The following is a 12,967-nucleotide window of genomic DNA, read 5'->3' on the forward strand; positions in this document are numbered from 1 at the left end:
TTTCTCCTCCCCGTCTTTGCCTTTATGGGCTCTTTGATCTAACGCAGATTTTTTCCTTTATAAGCACAATGCACTGCATACTAACGTATAGTCTTTGTCAGAAGTTTAGAGCCCAGTGGGTTTGCTTCTGGGCCACGCTGCTTTTGCTGGTAATGCGCGCTCAGCGTCCCAAATCTCCTGACGGCAAGAAGATTTTTGGTCCTGCTCCCTGCGATGCGTAGGACTTCCATGAGTCCTACAGGAGCGCCACAATAGTGCTCAGAAGCAAACCCGCTGGGCTCTAAACTTTTGACAAAGGCTGTACATGCCTCATTCTCTGTATCGAACTTGTGTGTTTTTTCTCCTTACATTTTCGTTTGATGTTGTATTCCGCCGCCGTCAATGCTGCACTGTAAGAGGAAGCCAGGACCTCTCAAGCTGTCTATACAGCTTTTCCCCTGGCTGTCCTCGCAACACCTAGCTCCGGAAATAAACTTTCAACCTTCAACCTACTGAGCCCGAGTGCTTTCAAGTTAAATCAAGTTCACTTTTTTGCTCGAGTGCTCCCTATTTCTTAGAGGGGGAAATAAGATGAACCTAGGAAGGTTTCGTCCATGAAAACAGCGTTATTTGCGCAATGCCAAGGTGTTTATCATCAACCATCTTTAGCGTAGCGTGGAATGTGCATAGCCGCCACTTCCTCTTGTCCAGATGCAGGAAATCATATTTATTTTTGGCGCTTTCATGCCTTCGAAATGGGCCTGGACAGTCCCAGCGAGGAAGCGATCATGATGCACTCGTTGTATGAGCTTTCGGAGGTGTATCTGCTGCCGAAGAACTCTACGAGTGCCTTGAGAAGCCGCAGGCGGGGGAAACTGCCATGGCCGCAATTACTCCTGGCGTCCGAGTACTCCACGTTGTACGCGGCTATGCCGTAGTGGACGCCGATCCGGTTCCGCTTCGCTACGCACAGCTGCAACGTGGGGAAGAGCAGATTTTAGTAAGTTACATCCGGAGAGCTGGTCAAAAGACAAGGAAAAAAATTAGGGGCAATACTTTGGGCACACGTGAGTTTGAGACACTGCCCTCAATACCCATTCATTGTAAAATGCATTAAAAGGCTGTAGTACGATTTCTGTGTCCGCGCTGAATTCCTGCGCAGCTTCTTAAGGATTGGTACCAGATTCTAGTGCGGAAATCACAAGCATCATGAAGGCTACCTGAATGACACAAGAGAAAAAAGCAGACAGAGCACGCAGTGCTTGGTTCTTTTCTGTTCATTTTTTTTTCCCCCGGCACTCGTCATTCAGACTGTTTAGCTCATATTGTGTGCAGCGTGAATGCACAGGACCTGAATATTCTCCAGGAGTGAGTTTTATATCAATTCCGTTGAATTCATTCACGTCTTACAGCTCGAAAGGGCAGGTCTAGAAAATGGCAAAAAAGTACTCCTCGCCGTTAGGCCAGAAATGGCCTCGCTACCGTGCTGTGTTTGAGCGGTTTCCGCCCCGGCATTTGATTCACTCTGCTCTTGGTAAATAAGATGAAAGGATACGTGCGCACTCGATAAAGTGGTACCAAGGCTTTAGACACCAAGAAGTCAGCTGGTCCAGATGGCATACATATTTAAAGAGCTATGCTGAATGGATCGCGACGCATCTTTTCCTTATCTTTCATGCATCCTTAAAACAGCACAGTTTGCCGGCCGACTCTTTACGTGCACGAGTGGTCTCTATCTGTAAGTCCGGGAGCAAACACAACGTTGAGAATTATAGGCTAATTTTAATAACCTGGACGTGCTGCAAAATCCTGGAGCATATCTTATCAAAAAGTCTGTATCGCTGCTTCGAGAATTGCAATACTTTCGCTCCAAATCGGCACTGCTTCAGGCAACGTCTGTCTACGGTAACACAGTAAACTAAAACATTCCATGATTTTGCGTATGCTATTCACAAAAGAAGCCAGATTCACGCTATATGCTTGGACTTGTCGAAAGCGTTCCACTGAGCTGCGCATTCTGAGCTGCTCCCAAAACTAGCTTATCTTGGTGTTGACCAAAAAAAAATTGTCTGATCGATTCAGTCATACCTATCAGATAGAATGCAGTTCGTTGAAGTGCGCGGCGCAAAATCTGAAATGCTGCCAGTAACCTCACGAGTTCCCTAGGGATCCGTACTGGGACCAGTTTTATTTCTAAGTTACATTAATGACATCGCTAAGAGACTCAACACTAAAATTACTTTTGGTCTGTTTGCAGATGATTGTCAAATTTATTCAATAGTTTCAAGCAGTGAATATCAGGTCGCGTTGAATGCAGGCTTAAACACTATGTATGAATGGTGTTCCAGATGAAAAATTAAAATAAATCATACGAAAACAGTTTTTGCAAGGATTGCTAGGTCAACTAAAGATATTTTACCTTTTGATTATGAGTTAGACGGGAAGCCTATAGCAACCGTCAGGCACTTCAAATATCTAGGCGTAACCATATGTGGCGATTTGAATTGGAATTTGGCGTTAAATTGTATATGCGCATCAGCCGAGCGAGAACTTTGGTATTTGAAACGCAAACTTAGACTTGCACCCGCGGATGTCAGGCTTACTCCCTATGCGACCATAGTGAGCCCTAAGCCAGACTACGGAAGCGTCGTATGAGATTCATTCAGGAAAAACCAGATAGATAAAGTTGAGAATGTCCAGAGATGTGCAGCAAAGTTTATACTGTCAAAATACAAATCAACAGACTCGGTCACAGAACTTCTTGCTAAACAAAATTTACCACAACTTCCACAGCAACGCCAAACAGCCAGGTTAAAATTTATATATTTTTTGAGCAAAGGCCAATTGAACTTGTACACAGAACGGTACCTTCAAGAAATGTCCTCGCGTCCATTACAAGCTAGTCACCCAGGACAGTTCCTTCCTATGCTGGCAAGAACAGATAAGTTTAAATATTCTGTAAAGAGGAAGATGAGCAGCGGCGGCCGCCGCATCTCGCCTTTAGCCGCCTGCACAGCCAGGGTCATCATTCACGGTTCCTTATATACTGTTGAATTCGTCGTTCTCTCATCGTGCTCGCATGACATTATTTTAGGTTGGGACTTTCTTTCCCAACATGAGGCCCTCATCGACTGCGCTCGTGCCGAGCTCGAACTTCTTCCGTGCTGTGCTACCTCGCCTGATACGTCATCTTCGTGGGGCAAACTGTCTGTGGCTGACGACATCGAGATTCCTCCGTGCTCATCTGTTCCTGTCCCTGTCTCCTGCCTCACCGCATCTGACGGCGCCGTCGTCTTTACACCATCCGACGTCTTCATCTCTCGACACGGTCTGCCTCTGCCATTCGCTCTGCTCACTGTTCAAGACGGCTGCAGCCTCATCCCGATCTCGAACCCTTTTTTGAGCCCCTGCATATTTCTCCGTGGCGAATGCCTTGGCCACATTCAGCCCGTCGACTCTTTGCTCGATCCCGAACGATGCGCCGAATCATGTTCTCTTGCTACTAATTCTCTTACTTTGCCCGCATCTCCCGCTGTGGCCACAGACGATGCCTTTGCCGATTCCGTCGACGCCAGTCTTGCCACACCGCAACGCGCCCAACTACTTCACCTACTGAACCAGTTTCGCTCTTCTTTCGACGTGGCTCAAAACCGACTCGGCCGCACGTCTACCGTGACCCATGAGATCGACACCGGAGCCCACTTGCCGCTTCGTCAACGCCCGTACCGAGTTTCGGCAGCCGAACGCCAGATTATCAACACTCAGGTGGACGACATGCTTCAGCGAGGCGTCATTCAACCATCCAGTAGTCCATGGGCCTCTCCTGTGGTTCTAGTGAAGAAAAAAGATGGCACAATACGATTTTGCGTCGATTATCGGCGGCTTAACAAGATCACCCTCAAAGACGTTTACCCGCTGCCGCGAATCGATGACGCCCTTGACTGCCTCCAAGGCGCGGAGTTCTTTTCTTCTTTAGACCTGCGTTCGGGGTATTGGCAGGTTCCTGTGGCCGAGGCTGACCGTGCCAAGACGGCTTTTGTTACACCAGATGGCCTGTACGAATTTACCGTCATGCCTTTCGGCCTTTGTAATGCCCCAGCGACTTTCGAGCGAATGATGGACTCCATTTTACGCGGCCTGAAGTGGACCACGTGCCTGTGCTACTTAGATGACATTGTCGTCTTCGCGCACGATTTTGAGACGCACCTTCACCGCTTGGAGCACGTGTTGACATGTTTAACTGCCGCGGGGCTCCAACTTAATCTCAAAAAGTGTCGCTTTGGCGCCCGCCGACTGACAATTTTAGGTCACGTCGTCTCTAAGGACGGCGTGCTTCCTGACCCAGCCAAACTTCGTGCCGTCGCTGAGTTCCCCAAGCCGTCGACTCAGAAGGAACTTCGCAGCTTTCTCGGCCTGTGTTCTTATTTCCGACGTTTCGTCCGAAATTTTGCCTCTATCATCGCACCACTTACGAAACTTCTTCGGGGCGCCAACAACCTGTCCGATTGGTCACCTGACTGCGACGACGCCTTCATCACCTTACGCCGGCTGCTGACAGCGCCTCCCATTTTACGCCACTTCGACCCCACTGCTCCCACTGAAATTCACACCGATGCCAGTGGCGTTGGCCTCGGCGCTGTCCTTACGCAACGTAAACCCGGATTTCCCGAGTATGTCGTTGCCTACGCGAGCCGTGCACTGACAAAAGCGGAATCCAACTACTCAGTAACCGAGAAGGAATGCTTGGCGATTGTTTGGGCGATCGGAAAGTTTCGCCCTTACGTTTATGGCCGCCCTTTCGATATCGTCACGGACCATCATTCCCTGTGCTGGCTGGCCTCCTTGAAAGACCCTACAGGCCGCCTCGCTCGCTGGGCCCTACGCCTACAGGAGTATGATATCCGTGTCATCTATCGCTCCGGCCGAAAACATAACGACGCCGACGCATTGTCCCGCTCTCCACTGCCGCCAGACGTTGTCTGCCACTCGCCAACCGGTTGCGCTTCGCTGTCGTTTTCAACAGATACCATGGGCAGCGAGCAAAATAAGGACCCCTGGATATCTTCGCTTGTAAGTTTTCTCTCAAATTCCTCGGCGGCACCCGTGCCTCGTGCCCTCCGCCGCCAGGCTGCTCACTTCGCCATTCGTGATGGTCTATTGTACCGCCGCAACTACGTCCCTACCGGCAGGAAGTGGTTGCTTGTCGTCCCTGCCCATCTGCGGTCGACATTCTGCGCCCTGTTTCACAACGACCCGCAGTCTGCTCATGCCGGCGCCTTTAAAACATACACGCGACTCCGTCTCCGCTATTATTGGCGCGGTATGTCCACCTACGTCCGCAAATACGTCCGCTCGTGCCCTGATTGTCAACGTCGCAAGCCGGCTCCTCACCACTCAGTCGGCCAGATGCAGCCTCTCCCTTGCCCTTTGCGTCCTTTTGACAGAGTTGGAATTGACCTCTACGGCCCCCTTCCTTACACTGCTGCTGGCAACCGCTGGGTTATTGTAGCCGTCGACCACCTCACGCGTTACGCTGAAACCGCGGCTCTTCCTGCTGCTACGGCACCACACGTTGCCTCTTTCATCTTGCATCACTTCATTCTTCGCCATGGAGCGCCCCGAGAACTGCTGAGCGACCGTGGGCGCGTTTTTCTGTCCGAGGTCGTGGAATCTCTTCTCAAACAGTGTAAGATCACTCACCATACCGCCACGGCCTACCATCCTCAGACTAACGGTTTGACGGAACGGTTTAACCGCACCTTGGGCGATATGCTGTCGATGTACGTGTCTTCCGACCACTCCGACTGGGACAGGATCCTGCCGTTCATCACCTACGCCTACAACACCGCCACGCAGACCACCACCGGCTTCTCGCCATTTTTTCTCCTCTACGGGCGCGAACCTTCCTCACCACTCGACACAGTACTTCCTTACCGGCCCGACGTGTCCGAGTGCACCACTCTTTCGGAGGCGTCCAAGCATGCCGAGGAGTGCCGTCAGCTCGCTCGGTCGTTAACATCCGGCGAGCAGGGGCGTCAAAAATTCCGTTTCGACACAAGCCACACTGATGACAGTTTTCTACCCGGCTCTCTCGTCTGGCTTCACGTGCCGTCTACCTCACCTGGCCTTTCGTCCAAACTTCTCCCCAAGTACCACGGACCTTACCGCATCGTAGAGCGCACTTCCCCGGTTAACTACATTGTCGACCCGGTGACACCCTCCACAGATCAACGCCGACGCAGCCGCGAGACTGTTCATGTGTCACGCCTGAAGCCGTACTATGACCCGTGTGTGTTGTCGTCTCCCTGACTCGCCAGGATGGCTTCTCCTTCAGCCCGGGGGTGATTGTAAAGAGGAAGATGAGCAGCGGCGGCCGCCGCTCCGCTAGCGCGCGGCGCGAGATCGCTGGCTGGATGACCGAAGCTCGGACCGGCATTTTGGCTATCTGTCGCTAAGTTCCTTTCCCCGGAAATCCTGCTACAATTCATTTTTTCCATGAACGATTGAAGAACGGAACTCGTTACCGTGCGACATGATACAAATAAATTCCCTGGACTTATTCGAAGCATCCATCTACCACAACTACAATATTACATATACCTCATAGCTATGTAGGAAACATTTTTTTTTAGAGGCATGCATGTCGATTGCTATTTGCTATTTCTTGCTTACTGTTTCTTTTCCATGTGAAAAGAAGGATTATCACCCATGCTGTGGAGTTGGCAACATTATGGCGTGTTTGCTTGTGTTTTTTTTTCTTTTTTCCCCTAAGGAGTTGAGTTGTAAAGAGGGTTCGTCGTAAAAGGCTGTTTCTCATGAGTGTACTTGTGTTTGTGTACTTCTTGGGGTCTGTTGTTTACTGTGCACCTAATTTCTTGTTGCCATGAGGTCGTGCGCAAAAAAAATGTCATTCCAGTGCCATCCTGCATCGGCCAAAAAAAGGGCTAACAGTATGAATGAATGACTGAATAAATAAATAAGAAAATAAATAAACAAAAAGCGATATTTAGGCGATTGTGGTTAGCCTCTCGACTTTTCGCCCCTTGTGAACATGTGTCCGGGTCAACGGAGAAGACAGCTTGTGTGGTCATTCAACGACAGAATGACAGGCAGGTCAGAGCGAGGTAATGTACAGCCCGTGGTACACCCGGTATATTCCGCGCGTGCTTGGAGAATAGGTACGCATCATGCAAGGAGTGCACCTATCGTAGCTCATCAAGGAGTGCACATTTTCCTACTGCGTCTGCTGCCATAGCGCAGCTCCCTCGATTTCGTTTTGTCGTTCCCTTCACATGCCCTTTCACCTTAGCTTGGTAATGTGGCTGCATAGTAAGACTCGCAGCCGAAATTGAACGCACATTTATGCTTCGCATTAATGCGTTCATTCATCGGAGCTGTTATACCATTTTTAATTTATTTCCCATTTGAAATTTCGCAATTCATGAATTTGAAATGGATAATCATCTCGAGGCATCTTCTCTTTTTTTCGATGCATCAGCGCCCCCAAGCAATCCCGCCAGACCGCAGCGCCTGTGTCATTTGCTCCCTTTCATGAGCCTTTGCGCGACGTGAACTCGGACATATCCGGCAATTTGTTATGCATAAAATACTCTTAGCTCACATTCAAACCGAATTCAAGATGGTCCGGCAATAGCGGTGACCCCAAGCTCGAACATCAATCGGAACCCCTCCGATAAATCCCGAAATTTTCCTTCCATAGGGCAGCAGAATTCATGGTGGTCGAACAATTTTACAGTTATTCATCAGGCTTGATTCAATATGATGGGATCTACACGAGCTTTCCATAAAGGGAGAACTGCATGGCTGATTCGTGCAGCTTCGACTGCTGTTTATACCTACATATTTTGAAAATCACTTCAATTATCTTAGCTAAACTGCTAAGCAATTTAGCATATATACTCTAACAATGCATGCAGACCGCAGGAAAACACAGGGCACACGGCAGTGGTTTGGTTGTGTGGTTCAACGCTGACCTCAGTGGCATTGCAGGCTCATTTAAACGATCCCCAGAGGCTGAGTTTGTTTCTCCTTGGCTTCATGTGGCACATACAAGAATTGTGTTGTGCGAGAGAGCTTGCTGAAGACTGGTTGTCTTCAAGGAACGTTTTTCTTTCTTTTTCAAATATATTTGAAAAAGAAGACTCCGCAGTGAACATGCGGACATGAAAAATGTACTACACTGTACATCATCATCGGCCTGGCTACGCCCACTGCAGGCCAAAGGCCTCTCGCATGTCTCTTCAATTAACCCTGTCCTTCGCCAGTTGTGGCCACCGTATTCCCGCAAATTTCTTCATCGCATCCGCCCATTGCCTTCTCTTGAAATCCACTCCGTTACCCTTAAGGACCAGCCGTTATCTAGCCTTCGCATTAGATGCCCAGCTGCCCAAGCCCACCTCTTCCTCTTGATTTCAATTACGTTGTCATTAACCCGCGTTTGTTCTCTCACCCAGTCCAACCGCTTCCGATCTCTTAACGCGACACCTATAATTTTTCTTTCCATAGTCCGCTGCGTTGTCTTTAACTCAAGCTGAACCCTCTTTGTTAGCCTCCACAGACGCCTAAACGCCGTGAATTACATATCTGCATCTTTTAATTATGCTCTTGCACGTCGTACTTTTGTAGTGCATGTTGAGAATGCGCATCAGCAAGGTTGCGCAGCTTCCCTCTAAGATTTCACGAGCCACAAAACACAAGACTGGCGTCATTTAAGACTATCGGTACTTCTGCAACTGCAAAGAAATCAAGACCTGCCAAACTGCGAAGTATTCGGCCAAAGGGAGAAACTAACTTTTGCACTCCACTGCGTGGGTGTGCCATCCGTATTTTGCACGAATTTTCGAGAGTGGAAGGGGGTGAGATATCGGCATGAAAATTCAACCTAAGGGTGCAAGTTTTTACAGTTCAGGGTGTTCTGGGCAAGTATTTCTCTAAAGGCCGTCTTAGGGTGTTCTACTAAAACACTGTACCCGAGCTGCCAAGAAATGTGCGAACGGTGGTGTCTGGTTTGCGAATGTCATAGTACGCAGTTAATTGATCACTCGGCAGTTGCCTCAGTCTCTCAACTGCGGTAGTAGTGCTGTTGTGCCATAGCGCCAGCAGAGTGAAGAGATAGAATGGCCTGCCCATGTGGTTCCAGCTGCAGCTTTGTGCAGCCGCAAGATGAGTGGGCTGCCCAACGCACGGCTAAGGACGACGAAGAGTGGTCAGAGGATATGGCGCCTGAAGCAGGGAGCGAGGCCGAGCAAGACGCCTACCGCGGAAAAGGTGATTATTCGGCGCGAACGTGACGGCTCATAAAAGCACTAAAAACAGTAAGGAACGGGGGGGGTACGCTCTTCAGCTGGAAGAGAAGCGGCTGATGCAAGGAGCTTCAACCCTCGAAAGCAGCCACGAACCCTAAGCGCGCTGCCTGAGTCTGAGAAAATCAGAGAAGCGAAGGCTACGAGCGCTCAAGCAGCCGAAGTAAATGACCAGTAAGTGCGACGGTCACCCTCTATTGAGGCACTCTTGACTACGCTGAGATTAAGATGAGATTAAGAAGTCCGCGAGGATAAGTTGGCAGCAACTGGCGCAGGTCAAGGTTAGTTGGGTATCAGTTGGAGAGGATACTGTTAATTGCGCGTGGTAAGGCAGATAAGGTTGAAGATGCTGATAATGAGGAAGCACTAATGCAATTTCCTTGTGAGGTGGCCGTTATCTCTTTAAAGCCGAAATTTTGAGGACAATAAATAGAGAAATCGTAACCTAGCCATTATGCCAGCAAATGCACCCACATACCAAAGCCGACGTCAAATATGTGTCAGAGGCTATATAAAATGTGACAAATCAGTGTTTCGTGAATTTGGCACATTGCTCATGTCGTTCACGTGGTGGAAACATTCCCAGCCGTGTAGAAAACCAAAACGAATATCTTGTTCGTAACAATTGTCTTCCAAGCAGCTGCTATTCCTAAGCTTAGCCGGATGTACAGGGTGTATTTGACCCAAAAGCAATTTCACTGGTCACGAATGGTCCCTTTTTCCCCGCTACTTGCAATGGAACGTTTTCCGGACAAATTATTCTCGTGTACTTCACAAGCTCTTGCCACAATTGCAAATGACCAGTTCAGACAGCCGTCGGGTTTTTCTGCCGTCCGCCCCGTTGTCATCGCGGCTACGCATGTTTATCGACTCTTACTTCTCTAAAACGTGCATGGCAGCTGGGTCACGCTTTTTAAGGCCAATTCTGCAGCACCTCATGGTTGGAGAGAACGAGATGGAAGTTCCTCGAAGTAGAGGCTTCAACACTGGGAAAGGGAGGCCCATAGTGTGTTCACTGACTATGCTTTCGAGAAAACAGCTAGTTTTCGTCTGCACAATTGCGTTAAGCCTTTGCGAGGATTCATCATCATCATCAGCAGCAGCAGCAGCAGCCTAACCCCGCCCACTGCAGGGCAGAGGTCTCTCCCATGTATCTCCAATTAACCCTGTCCTTCGCTAGTTGCGGCCACAGTATTTATTTATTTATTTATGAATACTGTTAACCCTCATTTGAGGGTCATTACAGGGAGGGAAACTGAAGAGACAAAAAAAATGCATATAAACCATGAATGAACAAGCTTCTTTGAGCATACAATACAAGAGAGCATTAAAACGCAACATAGTTCACACCACTGTAGAACCACCTGCTATAAAAAAAGCAATATTGGACAATCAGTTACGCGCCCATCTACAAGAATCCCATGCCTAGACGGAATCCCCAAGTGCATTCAAGAATGCCGCTACACCTGTAGACTCAGCAACGTGAGCGGGCAGTTTATTCCAGTGCTCAATAGCATCCGGAAAGAATGAGCAGCGAAAGACGTTAGTTCGTGTTAAGTATGGCCGAATCGCTTTGTGGTGGTTAAGGCGGGAGCTTAGTCTACCTGGAGGCTGCAGATATTTTTCTTTATTGATGTTAATTTCTCCGTGACTGATTTGGTAAAGTATTTTTAATCTCTGCCTTTTACGTCTTTTTTCTAATGTTTCTAGACTACATGAGTTTAACATCTCCGTTACCGAATCTGTTTTCCTGTATTTTGAACAAATAAATCTCGCTGCACGTCTTTGAATCTTTTCTATTTCCGTTGAAAGAATCTTCTGCCGAGGAGACCATACTACAGATGCATATTCTAGGGAAGGCCGGATGAGAGATTTGTATGCTAAAAGTTTGACATCTATCGTTCCTCTCCCCAACTTTCCTCTTAGAAAACACAGTTTTCTATGTGCCACCGCACAAACATTTTCGACATGATTGTGCCAACTTAGGTTGTGAGAAATTGACACCCCCAGATACTTGAATGTACTAACATTAACCAAATCGTGACCTGCAATACTGTACTGAAAAGAAATTATATTTCGTTTGTTAGTTATTTGGGTAAATGTGGTCTTATTGAAGTTGATTTTCATTTCCCATTTCTCACACCAAAGAGCAAAAGCCTGCAGGTTTTGGTTAATGTTAATCTGATCTCCTTCACATGTGACAGGTGCATAAATGAGGCAATCATCCGCAAATAGTTTCAGTTTAAAAGAATTTCCAACAGCACATACTACGTCATTAATATAAACTAGAAATAGCAATGGCCCCAGCACAGAACCCTGTGGTACACCAGAATACACATCCAAAAAGCCAGACGCAATTGTCAACACGTACCGCCTGTTTGCGTTTCGCCAAGTACGCTTCTATCCATCTAAGGATGTCTCCATTAATGCCAGCCCTTCGCACTTTCAGGAGTAATTTGTCATGAGGAACCTTATCAAAGGCTTTTTAAAAATCTACACAAATAACATCAATCTGTCCCCGGTCATCTATAGCTTTAGAAAGGTCATGTATTGTCTCAATTAACTGTGTCACCGTTGAAAACCCTCGACGGAAGCCATGCTGACATTCAGAAAGTAGTCCGTTTGTTTCCAAAAAAATGATAATATGTTTCGCAATAACATGTTCCATTACCTTACAGCAGATTGAAGTAAGTGACACAGGCCGATAGTTGTTCATAAGTGTGCGATTGCCACTTTTAAATACGGGTATAACAATGGCAGTGCGCCAGTCTTGTGGCAGATAATGAGTTACGAGTGATTTTCGGAATATAATTACCAAGTAGAAGGACATCCATTCAGCATACCGTTTCAAGAAGCATGTAGGTATTCCATCAGGGCCGATAGCTTTTTTTTCGTCCAATGGTATCAGCTGCTGAAACACGCCGCTTTGAGTAAAGCTGATAGCATCGATAGACGTTTCACGAGAATGTGCTTCGTCGTGTGCGTCGCTTTGGCTCGTGTTTCTTGCGAATACAGATTGGAAATATTTATTGAAGTGGTAGGCCATATTCGTTTTATCTGCAATAACTTCGGCTCCCACTGTCACCTGCTTTACTCTTTCCTTTCTTTTATCAAGATAGCGCCAAAATTTCTCTGGAGAATTTCGCAGAAAACCACTAAGAGTGAGATTGAAAAATCTTTCTTTTGCAGCCGATAGCAATATTTTTATTTTTTGACGTAAAACCTGTATGTCGTTGAAGTCGGCTTTCTTTCTACGCAATCTTTTGAACTTCCGTTTCGCGTGAATGATATCCCTGGTGACCCATGGGTTGCGCTGCTTTGTTTTCTTAACTCTAGTTGGAACGTACCGGTCGACACAAGTACTGATGATAACTTTAAGACGCTGCCATAACCACTCAACTGATGCATTTTCAGAGGCACTTTCAAATTCATCAAAACAAGTTTCCAGGTAATCCAGGATGGATGTATCATCGGCCTTCCCGTACTCTTTGATTTCTACTCGAACCATAGGTTCCGCAGGAACGTTTGCAGAAGTAAGCACTTTCACGAAAATAATTTTGTGATCAGATATTCCATCGGTGACATTTGTTTCAATATCTCCTACATTATTTCAGAGGAACACCAAGTCTAGTAATGACTGTGACTGAGGCGATATCCGTGTAGGT

The 12,967-nt window shown here is 47.6% G+C and overlaps 1 protein-coding gene across 1 annotated transcript in view; it reads right to left on the reverse strand.

Moving 5' to 3' along the window:
* Positions 1-721: 721 nt before the first annotated feature.
* The window catches only part of LOC149337706 (uncharacterized), a 35,965-nt gene continuing 23,719 nt past the window's right edge, over positions 722-12,967 (reverse strand). Inside the window, exon 5 of the mRNA XM_089554499.1 lies at positions 722-952. Within this exon, the coding sequence (XP_089410625.1) occupies positions 722-952 (231 nt within the window). The remainder of the gene's footprint in view (positions 953-12,967) is intronic.

This window comes from Amblyomma mixtum, chromosome 7, assembly GCF_055824585.1.
Source record: "Amblyomma mixtum isolate Tamu chromosome 7, ASM5582458v1, whole genome shotgun sequence".
Classification (NCBI taxonomy): Eukaryota; Metazoa; Arthropoda; class Arachnida; order Ixodida; family Ixodidae; genus Amblyomma; species Amblyomma mixtum.